The sequence below is a fragment of the Pristis pectinata genome, chromosome 26 (assembly GCF_009764475.1).
Source record: "Pristis pectinata isolate sPriPec2 chromosome 26, sPriPec2.1.pri, whole genome shotgun sequence".
NCBI classification, from domain to species: domain Eukaryota; kingdom Metazoa; phylum Chordata; class Chondrichthyes; order Rhinopristiformes; family Pristidae; genus Pristis; species Pristis pectinata.
In genome coordinates, this window is record NC_067430.1 from 18054967 (window position 1) to 18080106 (window position 25140).

The 25140-nt window shown below is 39.9% G+C and overlaps 2 protein-coding genes across 3 annotated transcripts in view; one reads left to right on the forward strand and one right to left on the reverse strand.

The window, feature by feature from the left end:
- Positions 1-2894: 2894 nt before the first annotated feature.
- On the reverse strand, positions 2895-6922 carry si:ch211-222l21.1 (prothymosin alpha-A). The gene is made up of 5 exons (XM_052039141.1): positions 6744-6922; positions 4951-5025; positions 4399-4471; positions 4054-4151; positions 2895-3706 (listed from the first exon to the last, which is right to left on the reverse strand). The coding sequence occupies exons 1-5, from the start codon at positions 6786-6788 to the stop codon at positions 3638-3640; spliced, it is 360 nt and encodes a 119-aa protein (XP_051895101.1). The 5' UTR covers positions 6789-6922; the 3' UTR covers positions 2895-3637.
- The window catches only part of zgc:154075 (uncharacterized protein LOC556929 homolog), a 195900-nt gene continuing 176649 nt past the window's right edge, over positions 5890-25140 (forward strand). The window contains exons 1-2 of one of the 2 annotated variants that reach the window (XM_052039139.1): positions 5890-5970; positions 7167-7237. The gene's annotated coding sequence lies outside the window, so the exon portion shown is untranslated. Of the gene's footprint in view, positions 5971-7166; positions 7238-8939; positions 9134-25140 lie in introns of those variants that run through there. The other variant, XM_052039138.1, reaches the window with a different exon arrangement.

Here is a 25140-nt window from a genome sequence, read left to right on the forward strand (position 1 = left end):
AATGGGACAGTCTAATCATAGGTCTGTCAAGTCAAGTCGAGCTTATTGTCACGTGCACAAGTATGAAGCAGCATCACAGGTACATAGATTCAGACAACACACAGAACATAAATTATACAAGACAGTGAACAAAAAGACTGTTCAAAACAAGACATTAATGAAAAAAACGCAATCAGAGATAGGTCCATGGTGGTGCAAGAGGTGGTCCATAGTGTTCCGCTGCTGAGGTAGCATTAGGGTATGCAGGTCCGTTCAAGAACCTGATGGTTGTAGGAAGTAGCTGTTCTGGAACTTGGTGGTGTGGGATTTCAGGCTGCTGAACCTCCTGTCCAATGGTAGCAGCGAGAAGAGGGCAGGGCCCAGATAGTTGGAATTCTTGATAGATGCTGCCTTCTTGAGGCAGTGCCTCATGTAGATGCTTTCACTGGTGGGGAGGGCTGTACTTGTGATGGACTGGGCTGTGTCCACTACTCTGCAGTCTCTTGCTTTCATGTGCGTTGGAATTGCCGTAGCAGGCCATGATGCAACCAGTCAGGATACTTTCAACAGTGCATCTGTAGAAGTTTGTTAACAGCATTTGGTGACATTAGAAATCTCCTTAAACTTCTAAGAGAGGTGCTGGCATGCCTTCTTTGTGATTGCAAATGTGCGCTGGGGCCAGGTCATCCGAGACGTTAGCAGCCAGGAATTTGAAGCTGCTAACTCTCTTCATCTCTGACCCACCAATGAGAACTGGTGCCTGGTCTCACGACTTCCCCTTTCTGAAGTCAACGATTAGTTCCTTGGTTTTGTTAACGTTGACCATGAGATTGTTATTGCAGCACCACTCAACCAGGTGTTCCATTTCAACCCTGTAAGCTGACTCATCACCACCCATGATTCAGCCAACAGTTATGTTGTCAGCAAATTTGTGGAAGGTATTGGAGCTGTACTTAGTCACACAGTCGTGGATGTAAAGAAAGTAAAGGTACACCTATGCTACTATCTTCGAGTCCACCACCATCAATCTTCTGGGCATGGAGTCAGTAGGGGTCAGTGGCAGGGCAGTCATTCACCAGAAACTCATTTAGATCAGTTACATACAAGCAGTGGCTACAACAGGTCAAAGAATGGGTATCCTGAAGCAAGTGACTCACTTCCTAATACCATCTTGTACCAAAGCCTTTGTACTATCTACAAGTCCCATCCCTCAATTTCCACACCATTTAGGACAAAGCAGCTTGCACTATCCTAAACATTAATTGCCTACACTACTGGTACTTTCCACCTGTAGTATCTTTAACAGCACCTCCCAAATCTGTGACCTCCACCACTTAAAGAGGACTAGGGCATCATCACGTACATGTATGTTCACCAGGACACAAAGGCAATAAATGGTTGCCTTGCCAGCGACATCCAGGTCCCAAAACTGAAAATAAAAATGTAGAATGGACACCATCAAAGGCTGTTAACTGTGTTTAGGGATCCGGTTACAAGATACATTTGATACATTTTAAGTAAATACATCTTTTTACCAGATGCTGCAGTCATATACTTTTACCTTCCTAAACACTCAACTTGGTGGCTTGAGCCAAATGAAGGCTCTATGCATTTGGATAGCAGTCTAATTAACACATTTCCAAAGGAAGAACTTCCAAACATCTTGTGGCCAATTATGTACTTTCAAACAGTTGCCAGGATTACCATACAGGGAAATATGCAACCATTTTGCCCGTCCTACAAGCAGCAATGAAGCAAATTGGTTTAGCTGGGAGTGCATGGGCTAATTGTTGGTCTGAGGGACAAACATTGGTCAGTATATCAGATGGAATCTCTTGCTTTGATTTGACAGCCACCTGACATGGCAGATCAAGCAAAGTTTAATACTTCAGCCAAGTCCATCTTTGACATTGTAATTTGAAGTTATTTCATTCCAGAGCTGAATTTGAACTCAACCTTCTCATGCTGAAACAAGCTTCCAGCATCAAACCTAGATAGATCCCTTGCATTTAGCCTGCAGGCTCCTAGAAGTGAAATTGCAACTTGTACTAATTCAGAATGAAGAGGTAGACTGTTTAAAGAAAGTAAAATGGATAATTGTTAAATGAAGCTGGCAAAATGCTGAAGAATTCTTCAGGATCAGGATTGAGACCCATACTTCTAATCAACTACCAGTATTTAAAGTCATGTAAATTGTTTAACCTTGTGTAACATGGGAAATGCTACAGGTAAATGATTAGAATAGAGATGATATCCAATGCAAATTGAGGGGAAAAATGGGAAGTCATGCACAAGATAATGCAGAACCAAGGACCAATCCCTGGACCCAAAGGAAAATGGTCAATTTACATGGGTAAAGGGATGAGTAGTTCCTAACTTGATTTGCACCCCTTTTTCATAACCAAGTGCAGAAGCTTAACACCAACCCCAAAAAAATGGAAGACTGTTTCCAATCATAACTGGATTAATCCATTTCACTTTTACAGAGCTCATTAATCTGGGGTATATGCTGCTGCTTAGTGGTTAAACTATTACTATTTAAAAGGTCAAATTTAAAGCAACCATTTTTCTCTCATCAGAAGCTGTCCAACCCATGTACTTCCAGAAATTTTATTAATGGTCTATTTGTTCTCCACCTGAATCAGCACAAAAGCTTGTTTGACCCACTATGAGTGTTGGCTCTGGAAGTAGTTTCCACTTCCTTTTTGAAGTGGCTCAATTCTACTCCCTTACCATTTTCAGCCAAACACCCTCTCCCAGATTCTAATACACTTGGCTGCTGATTGGGATTGTGTTTTTCTACCAATTACATTTTAATTTACATTTCCTTATGGGTAGAGGGAAGGGTAGTAGTAGAGAAAGCTAGGATGGATGTTGCCATTGGTATGCAAAATGAATAAATCAGTAAAACCATCTTTTAAAAAACCCAGATTTATTTATAGTACTTAACCAGAATATACAAAGTAGTGGTCAAGCATGAACTAATGAGGTATACAAATTTAAACCTTGTTCAATATGGAAAAAATGACACTAATTTAATCAATTCTTTAAACCATGGGTTTTAAGCATACATCACAATGAGTTCAAAATTTACAAATTGACCCTGTCAATTTTCACTAGAAATTTACTGCACCACAAACAATAACAGCAAAAAACTGTGGAGCTTGAAAGTTTTTTTCTTTTTTTTAATTTTTGTACAGAATAGAAGACCAATTTTATTTCTCCCCCTCCCCCCACCCAAGTTAGCAAGACCTATATCTTTGGCCTTCATTGCATATGAACCTCTACCCTAAGCACAATTTACAAAAAGAAAAAAGGGCAGTAATTATTTTTTCTTGAAATAAGAACATGGTCAGTAAATGGTAAAGTGTGTGCTTCTAAAATGTACAAATTCAAGTTCTAAACCCATTTTGAAACAGACCAAAAATGTATTACAGCATTCAAACCCATTACAAACATGGTTGTACAAAGACCATTTAATAAATAACTTCATAAAAAACAAATATCCCCAGAGCAATGCCTTGGACAGGTGTTTCAAGAACCAGTTGTACAGTACAATATAAAAACCCACTCTGCAAATGTACGTAAAAAAAGCACACTCTTTACATCGTGAACCTGACCACACCATCAAGATATAAAAATTTGAATGAAGGAATGTTTAAGCCTCTGCCTTGGGGTTTGTTGACTCTCCATTTTCTGACTTTTGCCTCTTGCTTTCAACTTCATCCTGGGAGGGAAAACAAGAAATTAAGTGCAAGGAAAACTGCAGTTTATAGGCTTAAAATTCAAAAAGCTCACCTCAAATGAACACACCTCTGTAGAATTCTCATTCATATACCTTTTATATGCTTAAAAGCATTTTAAAGTCCCTATTGTACCAACTCACATCATACTCCTATGGCCAAGAGGCTTCAGACCTCAAGAATCAGCAGTTGGAAGATTTTGCACACTTGGCAATAGAACTTAGTACTTGGCAGAACATATTCCAGCTCCCTAATGATTTGGTGTACAACTCAAATTCTACATTTCTAAATCATGTAAAAAATGTCATTTCACTTAAAAATCTGTACAAACCTGCTCTTCTGCAGGGCGCTTCACTGCATGGCCATCTGTATCATCTCCTTCCTCCTCAGCACCTTCTTCCTCATCACCATCTTCACCTTCACCCTCACCTGGAAAATAAGATTAGTTACCTACCAAAATCTGTATACAAAATTCACAAACTAGAACATGAACTTTCAATACACAACACTGCAAGTGGAGTCACTGATCCAAAATACTTCTATTAATTGCAATTACAGCCATTTTACCAGACTGCATAAAATACCATATATTAATGCTACATTCTTTTGCAATAGAACACAATTAACTACTTTATTAACAATATTATTGATACGAAAGTTTCTCTTGGATACATACCATCTTCATCTTCCTCCTCTTCATCTACTTCCTCTGCATTTTCATCAACATGATCAGCCCCATTCTCCTCCTCCTGTAACAATTAAGGAATACTAATGTAAATCTGTACTCGTTCAGATGCATGCTACTTGAAGGTTAAGGAGCTCTGCAAATCTGTTTAGCTAGAATGCAGAAACAACATATTAAGTTGCCATTACAAAACACCTCAGTTATGCTAGTTGCATAGGTGTGCTACAGTACCATTGTATTTACTTGAGCAGTTACAGTATGGACTGACAACAATACGGGATATTTTCTGAGACCTGGTCGGGGGTGGGGGGGTGGTGGTGCTGGTGGTGCAGGATTAGTTGTCAGAAATCATTGGCGATCCACCGGAAAGCGCCTACACAAGGTCGTTACAGATAGATAAATAAACACAATCCAACCTATCAAAGTAGTCACCAAGTAAACCATCAAAACAATTTTCGCTTTACTTGCAAAATGTGACCAGTGATAAGATTTAAAATTCTCGTCTCGCCCCTTTATCTACCCCCCTTCCATTTTAATACCTACTGTTCCATTCGCTGGGGCATCTCCGCTCCCATTTTCTTTCTTCTCGGTCTCCTCCACAGCTTTTTCTTTCAGGTCCTGTAAATCCAGAAGACAAATCGTTCAGAAGTGAAATCCTGTCCAACTTCAAAAAAAATCCTCCGGCGATACGAGTTCCCAAAACAGTCCGTTTGGCTCCGTGTACCCGTTCATTGCAACACAGATCTTTGTTTCCAGCCCTGTGCACCGTCTTCCGTTTACTGAAACAGCGGTAGAAGAGATCGGAAACTCGGCTCCCACTCCGATTCCTTCCCGGACACACCGAAGCCATCGACAAATTTAGATTAACACCAATGCTAGGCACCCGCACCACATTTAGGGCAAATTGCACCGGGCACAAAAACCGGGAGTCCGAGGGAGAAAGTCAGCGGCGTCCCATGTATCACCATTAATGCTAAGATTGCGATTTCTAAACTTTTCGGACCAAGTTTAAAAACATTGCAATCCTTTACTATTAAAATCATTTACTACAGCGCTTTCGCTGTGGCGAGGGAACGTAAACCATCAGCTAGTGCCTTGGGCTGGATTTTGCGAAGTCGGACGTGCAGAAATTGAAGTGGAACCAACATTTCGCCGCATACGGTACACCAATAAATGGCGGGAGAGCCGCTGCAATGGCGCAGCTGCAGGGCTACATGTGGCCGCACCGACCCTCCTTCCGCCCTCAACACCCACGCCACTCGGGTCCCAGCTGCGCACGCATGCGCGGTCTGGCCCAACCCCACCCCTCCACCCACTGGGGAAGGACAAACCCCGCCTCCTCGGCGCGCGCACGCCGGGACTGGGTGCGCGCGCGCGCCTCCGCAGCCCGTGCACGCGCTTCTCTCCCGCCGTTCCCCCAACATTCGCGCGCCCCCCCCCCCAATGTGGGAAAACAAAACCGGCGGCAGTAAAGAGCGGGAAGCGGCGGCCCGGCGCCACACGCAGGCGTCAAGCTCTTCAGATTTTCTTCCCCTTCGTCAAATGGAAGCGAACCAGCGCCGGGTGAGTGCGTCCGCCCGCCCGCCACCGAGCAGTAACAATCGGAAGCGGGGCTGAAGCGTGGAGCGGGACCACCGGGGTGGAAAAGGGGACCGGATGGAGGAGATTGGGGGGAGGATCCCTAAGGGAACGAGTCCCAGGGATAGAGGGAGGCGGTGATCCTGGATCAGCCGAGGGGGATTCTGAGGGAGAGTTCGCCAGGCGAGGGCGGGAACAATGTGAAACGGCCGCTTCATTCAGGAGCGCCGCGGATCCCCGGCTGTCCGGCCCCTGCGGCCGGACTGAGGACCACCGACCCTCGCCGGCCGAACACCAAGCGGGTCTCCGTGGCCGGTCTCCCCGCGCTGGAACCTACCGACCCTCCGAGTCCCAGCGGCCGGTCGGACTCCAGCCCCCGTGTAAACCCCGCGGGAAAGTCGGCAACTTCACACAGAAACGCCGCCAAACGGAGGGGCTCCGGCGGCGTCAACAGCTCAGGGACATCAGGTGGAGAGATCGCTCGTCGTGTTTACATTCGTTCATAATTAAGTTTTCAACTTTATTAAAATAAAGTAAACCCACACGCAGCAGAACCAAACTCCGCCACCTCAACCCATAAAATACCTTGCCGAAATTATCCTTGGACAGGAGATTTGCACTTTTAGATGGTACTGGTTATACGCACGCTTCACACAAAGAGAAATTTGAGATAACAAAGGGAACACGAGGAAGGTTAAACATCAAGAATAATTTCAGACAATTTTACAATTACGTTTTTGTTAAAAAAATAAACTCACCTTGGGGTTAACCTCTTTGGTGGTGTCCACTACGGTATCAGCCATTCTAAACAAATTTCAGATTTATAAATATATATATTTTTTAAAAAGTCAAGTAGGTAAAGGCTGATTTATCCCGTGGTTATAAATATTTCCCTCAGCAGGTCTCCCTTTGTGTGACACACGCTGTGAGGAGGAATGAGGCGCTGTTCGCCGCGCTCACACTCTTAATACCTTCGCTCGCGGACACGCAGCCCCGCCCTCTCCATCTCCAATTGGTTAATTTTGCTGCCTGTTAATTACTGCGTACCGCCTCCTCTCCTGTTGATTGGAGATATGCAAATCAGTTTTACTATGATTGGTTCTGCGGGTTTTTTTAAAGTACAGCCTTTGTCGCGCTGATTGGTTGTATGTTAATCATTATTTTCCTTTTCTCTCTCGCAGTTTGACCCGCCCCGAGCTGACGCTCCCGGCACAGGTAATTCCGATTGGATCATCTCGCCAATGCACCAAGGGTAGGTTCAATGATTTGTGGGCTCTCCTTAAGCTCTTGATCATTGCTCCTCCAAAGATGTCAATCACAACCGAGGGAACTTCCAATTGGAAAATGTGGCTATTGAGATGTAGCAGCTCCGCCTATGGTTTTTAATAACGCTGAGACCTGGCATTAATCTCCTCTAGAGGTTCTCTTCTACTGGTCCATTGTCTGTCAATTATTTAAATGCTTCATTTTAATTGGTAGCAATGTCAAGTCTTGCCTTCCTTTCATTCGCATTGGTAATCCCTCACAATGGCTCAGTTTTCTGATTAATATAATTGGTTCCTTTTTAAAGGTCATCTACTTATCGCCACTGTCCAGCAGACTGTTATTTCAGTGTTTGTTTTACAGCTAGGTTGGCACTGGAATTTGTTTTTCTCGCTTACCATTAATAAGATCCATTTCGTAATGTTCTTACTATTATGACAGACTCGGCCAACTACTGTTGGAGGTTTTATTTGAATACCTAAACAAGGATGACGACTTAATACAACAGTATCCAGACACTTTTGCGTTTAAAACAATAGTTTAAAATTAAGGCCAAATAACTTTAAACTGATAAATCATTAACAACACTTTGATTCTGAAAGACAAAACATACAAAATGAGTGTTTTTCAAACATCCCATGATGTCGGAAGTTAGAATTTACCTGTTTGGAGATCTAAGTCAGCACTAACAGCCAGTCTGGGCATCCGCAATCTATTTTTTTTTGTTAATTTTTTCCCCCTCAGATCTTAAAACTAATTGTTGTAACACGGTTACTTGTTTCCTGTTTCAAACAAAAATTGGTGTAACAGACACGATTCGCGAAGTTTTGTCACATTTAATCAGGTGCAATTCTCACCTTCACGTTTTCTTCCACACTGGAGTAATCTTTTCGACCGCTGCGGGATAGGTTCGCCTGCACTCGAGCGCCAAATTATAACAAAATGGAAACTTATCCTCAGCGAGTCTTGACTTGAATCACAGTGCGGTGGCAGCTTCAGCACACCCACATGTTCATTTTTTATTTTGATGGAGACGCGTTAATATGAATAGTTAGAAAGGGGATATTTGATCGATTGACTAAACTGTGACCTTTTAACACGACACACCATACTTTTTAATGTTAATTCCACAATTTGTCATACTTCATCTTCGAATTATTTGAAAGGAAGTACTAAGTACACGGTCATATTTTAAAAGTATGGTATATTTTAACATTTCTTTCGGTAACTGGTTAACTGACAAGAAATCCTTGTTACCTGGTGTACCAATAGATTTTACCTGGCAATCGCTGACTCTACAGAGACTTGTATCGCTGTTTTTTCCCGCCTTTGGCAATCTGCCACATATTTACTCGTGTGGAGAAGTTCCTATTGTTTGATTTATGAACAGAGTTTCCAACTGTCACGCAAATCGAAACTGTTGCAACATAGCCGAGATCGGGAGTCTACTTGCCACTTCAATAATGTTAAACTCGCCGTGTAACAAGACTTTACGACAAAGTCATTGCTAATTTAGTTTATTGCACAAGCCGAGCAATAGTGTAGCTGGGCAAGGTTGACACTTAAAGTCACGTGAGGTTTCTATGTTAGAATGTTTTTAAACACAAGTTTTTTTTCATCTTAACTAACGCCTCTTAGTAATTAGATACAGTTTAACCATCTCAGAATTTGATTACAACGATTTTATTCGAAATCAACAAATCAACACTCCATTCCACTCTCCTTTTCACGAACTCCATCAAGACTCAAACTATGGACCTCCTTTGCTCCTTCACTTATTTCTTCATACAGAGTACTATTTAAAAAACGCTAATGTCATCAACAATCTGGTAATTTACATGGTCTCTTCTCGCCTTGGCCTTTCACCTCAGCCTTCCGATTTAAAGTAAGTATATTTTCCAAAATTAGATTCAGATCAAGCCAGATATTGCAGTAGATTTATTAGCCAAAAACACCTATTCGTATAGTCAAAAACACCTAGTTTTGTTTGATTACTCTAGGAAGGGGCTTCCTATCAGCCTTAATGTAAAACCACAGAGACCACGAAGATCTCCCATTCGCTTCAGAATCAAAATACTAGAGAGGAAGAATAACCCGACAATTTTTTTTTAGGTTAGCACGTTAACTAAGATCACCTGGCAACATTCTGGTGGTTCCTTGTTCCTTGTTGATGGAGTAAATAAAATACAAGATGAGAAATTATTAGATTGAAAATTCCTGTATCCTTCAGAATGTGTATCACTTGCTTTATGTTCTTCCACAGAAGGTGAACTACTTCCTCAAAGCATATATCATTCTGAGCCTTTTTAATATACTGTTTAAATAAGTTGTTTGTGCAACACACAACACTCGTTAGAAAGTGTGACTTTCCAATTGACAATATAATACCTGACCCCAAATGTGATAAACTCTTCCTGTTGACAGTTAGGAGAGGTTTTTTTCTGTTGTACATGCCTTCATCCTATTAAAATTACCTTGATATTATGAGGTAGGTTTCCAGACTTTCTCTCCATTTTTAAGCAATACTTTGCCCTAGTTTCATTCATGCCAATGACCGATTTTTGCAACATGGAGACTTAAGTTCAACATGTCTTTCTGCATCACAACTGTGATGGTGTCATTCACTAACTTTGAGTGAAAATAGGCAGGTGACTATCCTATGTGAAAAGTCTGTCTCAACTTAGTTCTCAGTAGCCATCGGCTTATAAAACAAAATTGCTCCTAACTTGGCATTGATTGAGAATCTTACTTCAAAATGTTGTTGTAAGGAATGTTACACTGATGTGCTCTTGGTTGGGTTTAAGACATTGTTAGAAGAGAGTAATACAAGTTTTATTCTGCATCTGGCAGTACAATATTTGACTAAAGCATGCAGGGATAGTAAGGAGAGATTTTCCTTTTGGCCTAGGATTGTCAGGTTATAAAATGCCTGACTGCAAACAGCAACAGAAACATTTTAAAATGAAAATACACTTATTTGAAAAAGCTAAAATTGGAACAGAATAGGAAGCAGAAAGGCGACTAGGACTAAGTAAATATTCTTTCAATGAGCTGGCACAGGCACATTGGATTGGATGTGCTCATCCCATTGCTGTAATATTCTACGACCAGTGAGTGCTTGACTTTGATGCCGCTGTCTGTAATAGGAAGTATTCCATACCCCCCAAAATTATAGACTTCATTTTTATGATCATTAAAATAAAACAGGCTTGGGTTGCCCCAATTTTATTCAATTGACACAGACAATCATCAAACAGACCTGAAAGTATCACTTGATTATTAGTCTGGTGGCTGATCTCAACTTAATAACAGTTGGGATTCTAGATTTAGCTTTAACACCCTAGCTACAGAGGAAGATAGTAATCCTTTTTTCAAACACTATCTAGTGACCCTCGTTCTAAGACAGATTTGTATTTTATTATGATGCCATCAAAAATAGTCTGCCGACCAGAGAGCTATTAATAAATGTAGGATTTTAATTCAGTGGGAGTTCAGGATATTCAGAAGAAAGGAAATGGAAAAAGTTAGTAAAGCAGTTAAAGACGAACAAGCAACATGAAAAAATGGTAGCCGTCATTATTTAAAGGATTACACATTTTGAGGAGGAATTTTGTTTCTTAAAAGGTTGGAAATCTTTGAAATTTTGTAGCCCATAGTGGTGTGGAAGCTGAATTATTAAATATACACAAGGACCAAATGGACAGATATTTATCTGAGGGGGAGTCAACATTATTGGGGAACAGTCAGGAAAGCACAGCAGAGGCCAAGTCATGATCTTTGTAAATGGCAGAGCAGAATCAAGGGAGCCATACGACCTACTTCCTACTTCTCCTGCTCCCGTTTCTTGTGGTCTTATGAGCTGTATGCAAAGTTTAGTAAAATTATCAATTAACAGGTTGAGCTGAGCAACAGCAGAAGCTGCACTGGGTATTCACTTTAGCTTGGTAGGAGCAAGTATGCATTTGATAGATTACTGTATTAAATAGAGGCTGAGCCAAACAGGATTTGAGAAAATTGTTTACTCAGCATGTACCACATGGCTAATTCCATTTGCAGAAAAGGTAGACGTAGGCTGATTTTCAAATTTGATGATATTCTGAGTTAATCTTGAGTCACCTTCCACTGTTTCCCTTTCCCCATGCTCATGGTTATGATATTCCTGTGAACTCAGGAATTTCCTGCCAAAAGTGTTTTCTACTCATTTTTCTCTTTAAAATCTATCTTATTGGCCAAACTGTTCACTGTCTGCCCTGATGTCAAATTTTGTTTGATAATGCTCCTGTAAAGTGTTTTGAGAAATGTTATTACATTAAAGGCCTTATGTAAAACTAGTGACTGTTTCTTGTTCAGATGATAAGGCAATTTAGCACTTGTTTCCCTGTTTTGTTTTACATGCTGACAGCAGTTATTGTGCTAAGGATTGTACAAATATAGTCCAGCCAAGCTTCTCCGGAAGCCAAACTTATGAGAACATGGACATGGCACACAGAGACCAAGTGCAGAAGAATTAAAAAGCAGTTCAACTGTAGGCCAGACACTTGAGTTCTGTGTTTCATGGTTGGATTTGCCTTTATTTCCCCAGTAAGGAGGGTGTAGAATAATTGCTTTTCTAGTTCATTTTGCATCTGGCGGCACGGTATTGTGGCAGTTAGCATAACGCTATTACAGCACCAGCGACCCGGGTTCAATTCCTGCTGCTGTCTGCAAGGAGTTTGTACATTCTCCTCGTGTCTGCGTGGGTTTCCTCTGGGTGCTCCGGTTTCCTCCCACATTCCAAAGACGTACAGGTTAGGAGCTGTGGGCATGCTATGTTGGCGCCAGAAGAGTGGCGACACTTGCAGGCTGCCCCCAGCACATTCTTGGTAACGCAAAATGTGTTTTGATGTACCATGTGACTAATAAATACCTAAAAAAAATTATTACTTCTGTATATGTGTATGCTGCCTGTTCATTCTCAATAATGTAGTGCTGTTTAGATTCTCTAAATATGCTGGAATATTGTGAAATTTTCTTTTACTGGGATAATTAGTCTTTGGTCCTTTATCAAAGTGTCCATTTTACATATATGAACTAAGGTAGTGAGGTTTATTTTGCCCAAGGGGTGAAACCTGGCATCATGTGGCTGCAGTGTTAATATAACTAGCTTGTTTGGAGGTCCCCATATAGTTTGGAGTTTTGGTTCTAATTGCTGTGTGTAACAAGAGCATAAAAACAACATTTGACCAAGCGAGGCATTAAAAAGCCCCAGTACAACTGAGGTCACAACTAGCATGAAAGAAGCTGGTTGTGATTGTTGGAGGCCAATCATATCAGTTCTGGGATTTTGCAACAGAAATTCCTCAGGACAACATTCTAGACCTAACCATTTTTGGCTGCTTGATCAACCCAACTATTTTTGGTGGCTTCAATGAATTATCCTGTGTCATAAGAACAGAAAAGGGGATGTTTGCTGATAACTGCAGAGCACTTAGTTTATTTACAACTGCTAGAATATTCCTTGCTACTTAACAGTTTGGGCTGATATTAGCAAGGAATACTCTAGCAACCACTAGCTCCAACAAAATAACCTAATCAAATCCCTTTGATGTTGAATGACATTGCCATCATCAAATCTCACATCAAAATAAGCTGGGTTGTTTGGGGGTGGGAATCATCAAACACCATTCTGACTTGGAAGTACACTTCTACTATGTCATTTCTGGGTCAAAATCCTGGAATTTCTTGCCTAACATCACTGTGTGAATACCAGTGACACCTTCTTCTCTTGAATGAATATCAGAGATTCATAAAATTATAGATAATATTCAACACCAAAGAAGGCCATTCAGCCCATTGGTTGAAGAAGTGTTACCCAACCTAATTCCACCTTCCAGGACCAAGTCTTAGCTCTGCAGGTCACAACTCTTCATGTACACATCCAAGAACTTTTTAAATGTGATTAGGGTTTCGACCTCTACCACCCTTTCAGGCAGTGAAATTTCCTCAGCTCCCCTCTAATGATTCTACTAGTTAATTTAAATCTTTGCCCTCTGGTTTTTAACTTCTCTGCTGAGGAGTCAAAATCCTTTCTGTTTATTTATTCTGACACACACAGACACACACACAGACCAGTACATGCAGGACATCAGCAGGGATGGGACAAAATAAAAGACAAGATCTCTGATAGAGCGATAGATCTCTGATAATCTCTGTAGGAGAGATTAATTAACAATAGGGATGTTGGTGCCTCAAAAGAACCTTATAATGGCATGAGCAAAGAAACAGAATTGGTCTAAAGGAAGTATAAATGGGAATAGTTAAATCATTAGCAAATGGTTGAACTCAATGCTGAGACCAGAAGGGCTGTAAAATTGGCTGCTGTTCCTGAAAAGTGTGTTAAGATTCATTGGAACAGTTTAGAAAGCAGAAGATGGAGAGATCAGTGCTGAGTGGGAGTGAGAATTAAAGGGACCAGAAGGTTGGGGACATGCATGTGGACTGAACAGAGTTCCTTTTGTTATTTAATCTCCCTTGGTTGTTCCTCCTGCCATGTTTCTTAAAACTTAGTGTCTCTATTTTTTTTCCAGTTCTGACACAAGATCATGGACCTGAAACATTTAGTGTTTTTTTTCTCCAAAGATGCTGCAAGTATTTCCAACAGATTACATTTTATAGAAATATATAAATTAGGAGTGGGAGTAGGCCACTCATCCTCTCAAGATTGTTCTGTTATTCATTAGATTATGGCTGATCTAATTGTAACCTCAGCACATTTTCATGTACATGTAACTTTTCAGTCGCTTGCTTACAAGAATCTATCTACCTCTCCCTTAAAAATATGCAAAGACTTTGCTTCCACTGCCCTTAGAGGGAAAGAGCTCCAAAGACTCAGGACCCACTGAGAGAAAAGATTTGGCCTCACCTTTGTCTTGGGTGACCCTTTTTTAAACAATACTTCTCCCACAAGGGGAATCATCCTCTACGCATCCTCCCTGTTGCGATCCTTAAGGATCTTGTACAATTAAATCAAGCCCTCTCTTATTCTTCTAAACTCCAGTGGATACAAGCCTAGCCTGACAAACCTTTTCTCATAAGACAACCTGCCCATTCCAGGTATTATCATAAACATTCTCTGAATTGCTTTCAATGCAATAACATCTTTCTTTAAGGAGACTAAATACTGTACTTTAGATGCCCTATTACCAATGGCCTATATAACTGAAACCTAACTTTCCTACCTTTGTCTTCTGTTCCCTCGCAATAAACAATAACATTCTGTTAGCTTTCCTAATTAGTTCCTGTATCTGCAAACTGGCCTTTTGCGAATCATGTTCTTGGAAATCTAGATCCTTTTGCTTCATTGAGCTCTGCAATCTCTCACCACTTAGAATGCTTAAATAAAGATAGAAAATGCTGGAAATACTCAGCAGGTCAGACCACAACTGTGGGAAGTGAAACAGAGCTAACGTTTTGTGTCAAATACCCTTCATTAGAACTGGGAAGGAGATTAAAAAAACTATTAAGCTTCTGGGAGGGTGGGGGGGGGGGGCGTGCAAATGATAGGATAAAACCAAGGGTGACCATGGGGATAAGCTGTAAACAAGGTTACCTGGTCAATGAGTGAATGGAAGAAGTTAGAGAGTGAGAACACAGACAACGGAATGTAGGAACTGCAAAATGCAGAGCAGAAAGACATGTCCGGCAGGTCAGGCTTGGCACGTCCCCCACACCTAACTTGATTTGGCGTAACTTGATTACTTGGTCTATATCAGTCACCTATCTTTGATATTGACTCAGATTTTTTTTAGCCCCTTTTTAAGTTCCTGCTGGGAGTAGAGGACTTGCACAGCCTGACCTGCTGGGCATGTTTTCCTGCTCTGCATTTCACAACTCCTATATTCTTTCATCTATGTTCTTACTCTTGAACTGCTTCCATTCACATATTGACCAGAGCACCTTGTTTGCAGCTTATCCCCATTCACATATTGACCAGATCACCTTGTTTGCAGCTTATCCCCGATTTTACGCTATCAGAGAAAACCTCTTGCCCCCACCCTCAGTTTATCAAGCTGCTTTTGTTTCCTTCCCAGTTCTGATGAAGGGTCTTTTTGAAATGTTAGCCCTGTTTCTCTTCCCACAGATGTAGCCTGAGTATTTCCAGCATTTTCTGTTTTTATTTTAGATTTCCAGGACCTTTTTTTTAAATTTTCACTAGATAATATGCTGTTTCATTTGTCCAGCCAAAATAGATAAATTATATTCCATTTGCCAGACTGTTACCCACTCAATTAACCTATCTATATCCCTTTGTAGCCTCCACCATTACATTCAAATTCATACCTGTCTAAATTAGCCAATATTACTGGAACCCAATATTATTCATCACCCATCACAAACTTCATAATATATCACCTATTTCTCCTTCTTGGATACTTGCCCTTGTTTATTCGGGCCCTAACTCCACATATAACAAGCCTACTTTCTTCTGTTTCTGAACTATAACCTGTCTAAACTTCACCTCTATTAGAGCTGAACTCTTGTTGTAACCAGGCTCAACTTTTCCAGCATTTTATTTGCCAGTCATCCAGCTTCACCCTGTATAAAGTCTAAACCTAAAGTCTAATCCATTTCCCATTACACCATATCCTGCTCATGTATTATTCCTGTCAACACCAGTTTCTGTACGCCTCATACTTTCATTTAATTTACCTCCGTGATTTCCTTTAGCAGTATTTCTCTTAGTACCCTCTGTTTTTTTATGACTTTCAGTTACTATGCATGTGCACTACTTCCACTCTCCCATATGTCAAAGTTTTGATTTTTTGTTCCATGCTCAGGCTACTCTTACTCTATCTGAAAGCCAGCTTGAAATCTCTCTTTTTGTTATATTTTCAGTAATATTTATTTTCTGCTAAGATCTGAATCTCCTACCAACTGCAAAGAATGGTTAAAACATCTTGCTCTGTAAAGACATTATATCAATATTTTCAAGAAAATAACATTTATCTCAACATTTCAAAAATATACATTTATTGGGGTAATGAACAATCCAATATTCACTTTAGTTATTTGGATGCTGTTGAAAGAAATATATTGTGGATTATGTCGATAGTACAACATTTGAATGCCAAAGAGAGGTCTGAAGCATTTGCCAGAACTGTCAAGTGGATGAGTCATTTTGGCTTCTAACTCTAATGCTTATAACAATGCAGAAGGAGGCCATTCAGCCCATCATGTGTGCCGACACCCACAGAGCAATTCCATTAGTCCCAGCCCCATTCTTACTATTTTTCTGTACCCTTGCAACATTCTTTCTCATACATGCCCATTGATTCACCTATGATTCTTTTTGCAATTTACCTACACTCAGTAATTTACTGTAGCCAATTAATCTACGAGCATGTGTTTTGGAGGCAACTGGAACACTCAGTGGAAACTCGTGTTGCTACTGGGCTATACCTCATGGAGAGAATGTGCAAACTTTCTGCAAACACAGACTGCACCCGAGGTCAGGATCATACCCAAGTCCCTGGAGCCATGAGGAAGCAGCAATAACTGCCGCACTACTATGCCACAATATTATTACTGTGACTTCCTCATTATCACAGAAGCTAGTCTTTATCTAATTCTGTTCACTCCATATGGCAGACTCACAAGAGACTGCAGATGCTGGAATCTGGAGCAACACACAAGGCACTGGGGGGACTCAGCAGGTCAGGCAGCATCTATGGAGGGAAATGGATAGTTCGGGTCAAGACCCTTTATCTGGACCCTTCATTCCAATGAAGGGTGCCCATTTCCCTCCACAGATGCTGCCTAACCTGCTGAGTTTCTCCAGCATTTTGGGTGTCACTCCATATGATAAAAACAAATAGCTGAGAGTACTGTATACAGCAGGAGCAATGAAATTTGGTAAAACTGACACCAGTGGGGAACAACAAGAAAACTCACCAATGGCTGAAGTCTTATCTCACAAAAAAGGAAGATATCTGTGGTTGTCCAAGGTCAATCATTTTAGCCCCAGGATATCAATGAACTGCTAGGGGAAGCATCCTAGGCCCAGACATCTTTAACTGTTTTATCAATGACCTTATGTCACTAATGACTGCAGTGTTCAATTCTATTTCCATCTCCTCAGAAAATGAAGCAATTCACACCTGCAGCAGTAAGACCTTTCTAACATTCAGGCATGAGCTGATTAGTTGAAGTGACATTTAGGTTATGTAAGTTCTAGACAAGGACTACTTTCAACAAAAGAGAGTCTGGCCACCCACCCATGATAATCAATGAAAATACAATTGCCAAAATCCCTACTGTGAATATCCTGGGGGTCACTTTTGACCTGAAGCTCTACTAGACCAGCCACATATGTATTACAGTTGTGAGAGCAGGTTAGAAGCTGGGTATCCTGTGGTGAGTGACTCACCTGACTTGCCAAAGGAGAAGTCAGGAGGGTGATGGGATACCGTTTACTTCATTGGATAAAAGCTAATCTGACATCAATTGAGAAGTACAATAACACTGAGGACAAAGCATGCAGCTTGGTTGGCAATCCATGCACCATCCTAAATATGCAATTTCTCTGTCACCAATACCAACCATGTAGCAAATGCAAAAGGCATCACAGTTACTTGACAAGGCTACTTTGACAGCACCTCAAACATCAAACAGAACAAGGACAGGAGGCAATAGCAGGTTCCTACCAAGTAAATCGCAATCCTGGCGTAAAAATATATCACTACTGGGTCTAAATCCTGGAAATGACCCCATACCAGTGGTAATAAGTGCATCCATTGGAAAAGTTGCACTGATTCAGGAAGGTGGTTCACCATCACCTGAAGGAAAATTAGGAATGCATAAGAAACCCTTGACCATGCCAGTGATGCTCAGTTCCCAGAAACAAATACAAGACATTATCAATCATCCACAGGTGTGTGGTAAAGGACACAGGGTTTATTAATAGTGAAGCACATGATCTGACTCATGTGGCCACAAATATTTATAGTTATTTTGAGGGGAATGTTAGACTTATTAAAAGTATTTGCAATGCCTCTTCGAAATGTTTTCAAAATGTAAAGGATAACTTCAAAGCTAATGTTAAGAATTTGTTACCATTCCTACTCCTGAATTTAATGCATATAAAATCTTTCACTCAATAACCATTTCGCTTTATGGACAGTAGTACTCCAGTGTTGAAAAATGGAACAATTATAAACTTATAAACAATTATCAGGTACAACACAATGCACTTCCTGCATTAATGTCATGGGCTAAGATGAATGACCTTGAACAACCACAACTACCTTCCCTTTTTGTGAGATACAACTTCAGCCATTGATGGGTTTTCTCGCTGATTCCTACTGGCATCAGTTTTACCAGGTTTCATTGCCCTTGCTGTATTCTTTGCACTATCATTACACATTTCTCCTTTATAACAATTGGCCTTTTCTGATATAAGCTTACTTTTGGCTTATTTTTTAACCATAGGTGTTTTTTTTTATTTTTACATGGAATGACTTGGTATAAAAATAGAGAAAGGCTTTTTTGTTATTGTGTTACACTTTTTACACAGGAAAATGAATGTCCTAAGATTATGTTAGTGGCTTGCTGTAATTACTGATACATACCATTGCTTTTCATTGGTACTATTCCAATTCTTACTAAAACATGTTACGTTACACATTTATTCTGATATACCCAGCTCTGCTCAGATATAAAACTAAATCCTGACCCGTCAGCCAACCCAAACTCGATCAGAGTCTGTGAACTTATACTTAATCTACACTTGAATCAACCCAACCATCTCCATAATTGTATTGATCTGTTCGAGATGAACCATCAGGTATTGTCGAGAACAGAGGACGTGGTAACACTAAGCAAATTATCTTGACCTGGATAAAGTTCTGAGCTGAACCAATGTGACCCAGCCTGACATGATCCAATCCTGAATGTTTTATCAGAATATACACCTGACCCCACAAGATCTTGGCACATATAGTCCAACTCAAGTTGGGTAGCCAAGCTATAGCTCTGCATTACCTTCACTTTAATCATTGAAACTTATAATGTTCTTACAGAGCTGACAGAAGGAGGATTTTTACCCTGGCTGAAGAGGTTAGAACTAGGGGGTCATAGTCTCAGAGTAAGAAATAAACTGTTTAGGGTTGAGATAAGGAGAAATTTCTTCACTGAGAGGGTCATGAAATTCTTTACTTCAGAGGGCTGTTGAAGCTCAGCCTGGTCTGTCTGGCTGTCTGTCTGTCTGTCTGTCTGTCTATCTATCTATCTATCTATCTATCTATCTATCTATCTATCTATCTATCTATCTATCTATCTATCTATCTATCTATCTATCTATCTATCTAATTAATTAATTAATTAATTTACTGCATGGTAACAGGCCCTCCCAGCCCAACGAGTCCGTGCCGCCCATTTTAAACCCAAATTAACCTACCCGTATGTCTTTGCAATGTGGGAGGAAACTGGAGCACCCGGAAGAAACCCATGCAGACACGGGAGAATGTACAAACTCCTTACAGACAGTGACGGGAATCGAACCCCAGTCGCTGGCACTGTAATAGCGTCGCGCTAACGGCTACACTATCGCGTGAGTTCATGCAAAACAAAGATCAATAGATTTCTGGATATTAAAGGATTCAAGGGATATGTGGACAGTGCAGGAAAATGGCACTGGGGTGGATGGTCAGCCATGATCTTGATGAATGGCAGAGCTCTTCCAAAGGTTTAAATGTCCGATTGCTTTTCCTATTTCTTATGTTCCTGTGTCCTGTATTCAACCACTCCACTGTTATTAATTTGAAACAAGGCTCATCTGACATCCCCGAGTGCATAAACAGAAACTTCTTTCAAATAGAAAACTGAGAATACCATGCCAAAGAACATCTTTTGTGTCCCACTGTAAATTCCATCCCTAACCACTGAGTCCATCCTCTTCTTTGGCATTTGTCTGCAAATGAACCAGATTGTTCATAACCTTGGCTTCATATCTGAGTCCAAAATGAACTTCTGATCAAAACCTGCTCCATCACCAAAACATTATTTGATTCTGTTCCTGAATCAACTCATGTGTTGCTGAAACCCTCATTCATTATATAGTAACCTCAGGACTCAAGTACTTCAATAATCCCGTCTCAGCTTTCTATCTTCCATCATCCATAGGTTTGAGCTCATCCAAAACTCTGCTGTTTATATATTAACCTGCACCTCATCCTGTTCACCTCTCACCTATACTCATTGACCTACATTGGCTCCTAGTTTGATGACGTCTAATATTCTGATTCTTGTTTTCAAATCTGTCCATGATATTGCTTATCTGTGTAGCCTTCTCTTGCCCCACAACCCTTGTATCTATGTGTTCCTCCTAATCTGGCCACTAGATCATCCCTAATTTCAGTTGTTTCACTCTTGGCAGCTACTTAGACTGGAAATCTTGAATTTCACACTCTAAAACTCTTTGGCTACTACCTCCCATTTTCCTATATAATGCTCATTTTAACTTACCTTATCTTTTCTAATATTTCCTAACAAGGCAAGATGTTAAATTTTATTTGATACCATTCTTGTGTAGAACCATGGGACATTTTATTTTGTTATATTTGCTTTATGAATGCAAGTCGTAATTGGGATCATCCAGTCTTCATGTATTTCCAGACCAGATCTGGTAAAGTTAGCTATGGACTATTAGATGTACCAATCAATTATTTTGTAGCATTGGCAGTCCATTTATTTAATGATAATAAAGTCCCAACCAATTTTGTTTTCTAAATGAGACCACATTGCCATATCTTGTTACGTTTCTAAGTCACACACATAATCACATGTTTAAATAATTTAATTTCTTCACTGACTTAAAATACTAAACTAGCAGTTGTAAGACACAACAACTAAACCCTGATGGAAATCTTTTTTTTAATATTTGTTACTATTTACTAGTAACTTTATTTTCATTGAACAGTAATTATGCTTTAAAAACATTTAATTGATTGTGCAGCACTTTTAGGATATCCAGAGGTCATGAAGGGCACTGCATAAATATAGGTCTTTCTTGACGTTATCTTATGACTGTAACTGTAATCCTATCTATGTTGATCACCATCTGCTGCCCTCTGCTCATTGACCTACTGTGTTTATACTTATTTTTGATGAAATTACCTTGGTAAGCATTATTAGAGCAACATCCATTTTGTGTCATCTGCAAATGTACAGTACATAGTATTCTATCCACTCATTGTTTTGTGAGGATTGTAACAGCAACTCCCTGATCCCTGTGGGATTTCACTGATGATCAGCTTTCATTTGGTCACTTCATTGCATTTGTAAATTTAGTAGATTGCGAATCAACAGTCTTACCACTTCATGGTGTGATACATTTAATTACTAATCATAGAATTAAATAATAAATTATGGACCACTTTGTACAATCCAGTCATAACAAATATGTAATATTATAAATCGGTAAAACGTGTACATGTAATGCTGATCTTGCAAATTGCCAAAACCTAGTCCATGTGTTTTGCTATCTTATGTTCCTCTCAACGTAACTAACTTAACATCTCATCTATTGCCAACTTTAGATCTTTAATTTGAATTTTTAGAATGTTAACAGGCAGATACTAAACAAAATCAAGAATTGAATGATTTGGTCCACAGTGTCCAAAAAACATAGGCCTATACCTGTAAATTAAGAGTTGAAAATTTGGTGAGGAGAAACTCATACCTAAGCCATTCTTGGATTATGAATTTATGGAATAGCCAACTACTCATAGGAATCCATTTCTAATCCGTGCAAATATTAGGTCTACTTCCCAGTTTCCTTATTTTGGCCTCAGTTATGGATTATTGGAGACATTTAATAAAATAGATTTATCAATCTGAGTTGCAAATCCCTAAATGCCTAATGATAAAATCTCTCCTGGTATCAAACTAACTTATATAGTCTCAACTGTCCTGGATTTATTTCCTGATCTGTGCTGAACAGTTAATGTCAAGCTCTTAATTTGTGTATACCTGCAAATATTGAGCAAGAGCAGATTTAGGTTTAGTCACAGCCAAATAAACCTGTTGGCACTCTCAGTCCGGACTTGCTTATGACCTTGTAGACTGGGTAATGGTGTAACTTGCCCCTTGAAACCATTAAGAAGCATGACTTTGGCCCCTTCAGAAAAGAAGGGTGAAAATTAGGGGTAAAGAAACTTGTGGTGAATGCTTTGCCAACTTTTGACACTTAATTAATTTCCGTTGAAAGGAATTCCATTTCAAATTAATGACCGTCCTGATGAAATACACTAAAAATAATTTCCATTTATTAAAATAGGTTCACCTAATTACCTTGAACGGCATGAGACAGATGTTGGGTATTACTAGAATAATTCTATTTCCTTTTGCATTGGAAACTCAAGACAATTAAATTCTGTAACTAATTTAGGTTTAAATTGAATTGTTCTTTTTGTATCTCTTAATACTCTGGTTGATATGTAAACTCTGTGGCATAGCTTGTTGGCCTACATAGCCTAGATTTTAAAAGTAAGTTTAAACAATATTGATTTTTTAACACCTTATTCTGACTTAAAAACAGCATGTATGGCATTTTAAGCAAACTTTATGAAGAATCAAAGTCAGCTTAGGTGTGGCGTCATTGTTTACATGCAGGGTGGTGATAATTCAAGCAACATTAAAGAATCCTGATGTACCTATAACATCTATGTATGTTGTTGGTATAGATTTTTTGGAGCAAAATTTTGGCTTAGTGGCTGACTTCTCTTATATTTTTATAACCCATAATTTTATTCTATATCTTGCAATTCTGCTTATCAATAAAACATATACTCATTTACTTTTAAAACAGGTAGAGAACAATCTTCTGCCACTGTGACCTTGGTTTCAATTCAAATTAGACAGGAGGAGCTAATCCTTTATCTGACAACTGTTAAGAATTATAATGGATTTGAGTTTGAGCATTAACAGTTCAATTGTAGATTTAAGGCAATGTGGTGGTATGGTATAACAGAACAAGGCAGCACAAGTACTTGGATGTTTCAGTGAACTGCTATTTGCACAGGAGAGCTTATGAATTAAAGGGCAAAAATTTTAAGACAAGACAAGATATTTATTTATTAGTCACATGTACATCGAAACACACAGTGAAATGCGTCTTTTTGTGTTACTGAGAGTGTGCTGGGGTAGCCCTCAAGTGTCGCCGCTCTTCCGGCGCCAACATAGCATGCCCACAGCTCCTAACCTGTACGTCTTTGGAATGTGGGAGGAAACCCATGCAGACACAGGGAGAACGTACAAACTCCTTACAGACAGCGGCGGGAAATGAACCTGGGTCGCTGGTGCTGTAATAGCGTTATGCTAAGTGCTACACTACCATGCCAGCCCACTGTTTGATCAGAAAACTAGAATGTAAAATGCTCATCAGAAACAGTTTACATCTGAGAAATGCACATTATTTTGCATGTCGTCATCTGCTGCATTCTCTGTGATTTTACCAGAAGCAGTCCACTTCCCAGCAAGTAGAAGAAGAAGGGAGGAGCAGCAGGAGAAATTTTGGAGATTTGAGATAAAAGTAGAAAATACAAGAATACTACCAGGACAGGATTTTTTCTGACTGTGTATGCATTATTTGAACAGTATTTGTTAGGGAATGCTGATTTTTGAAATTTCTACCACCAGAATCAAATATATTGGCAGTCAAATGTATGGTATAACTGAGGAATAAGATTTTAAACTTAACTTGAAGGTGAGTGGTTAGAGGTGAATTCTAGTACATCTCTGCAGGCTAATTTATAGTTGCTGCTTTCAGCCCAAATCCATAACATAATATTGGCTTAGCACCGGTGTTGTACTTAAAATCTAAGATTCACAAAAAGTTGGTATAAAACTCAGCATGGGCTAATCCTGATGGAAGTTTAATCATTTGATGTTTTTTTTTATTTATTGAAGTGTTTTTCCTAATTTCATCTACCAGTTTGCAGTCTTACTGTGCTGTACTGGAATTGCTTGTCACATGTTGTGCTGTTAGAAAATTTTGATCCCTGACAAACTTGCTGACTAAAAGCCTCTTTAGTGGTCTTCCTGAGGTCCAGAGGTTCTTCCAATATTGGATGCACCTGCTCACTCCCCAACCCCAATCATGGCCTGATATGATATGGGGTGTGATATGTCACCATTCCTGTCTGCACATCTGGTGTCAGTTTGTTTTGGGACTCACCATCACTATATCTCCAATCTTCATGGTAGCAGGTTTTTGCACATCTATCCTACTGGCTGTCGCCTGTTGCATTTCTATACATCTTAGCACTTCTGTCATCTTCGTTTGATAGTTGATGAAGCACAAAGAGTTGTACACATACTCAGCAATTCCTTTACTTCTTTGACTTTGGCTGGATCTGGCTGCAGATCATATCAGATGATCAGTGCTCCATAAAGGAAACTTATGGAACCCATAAAGGAAGACCATCATGACATCTGCTATTATCTTCATCCTGCTCAGACTTTTAAGGGCAGCGTTTTTCACAATCATTCTTATACTTACAGTGATACAGAAGAAGACCATTGGGCCTATTGGGCCCATGCTTGCTCCCAGGGAGCAATCAAATTAGCCTGATTCCCCCTTTCCTTATTTTCCTGGACTCCTGCAACTTACTCTCTCTCAACCATGCCCAACAACTCCCCTTTTCATTCCAAATGGCACTCTTCTCCAATATTTCTACTGAATGGTGTGTTGAAATGGATCAAATATGAGTTTAGCTCATCAAGCTCGATTTGGCAGAACCCCTTCTCTGCATCCAGTACACTGAATTTTTTTTTCTGCTCAAAACATTTTTGGTCATCTCCATAAGGTTGTGGTTCTTCTCTGCTTGCCCTTTGATTTCTCAGTATATGTCATAC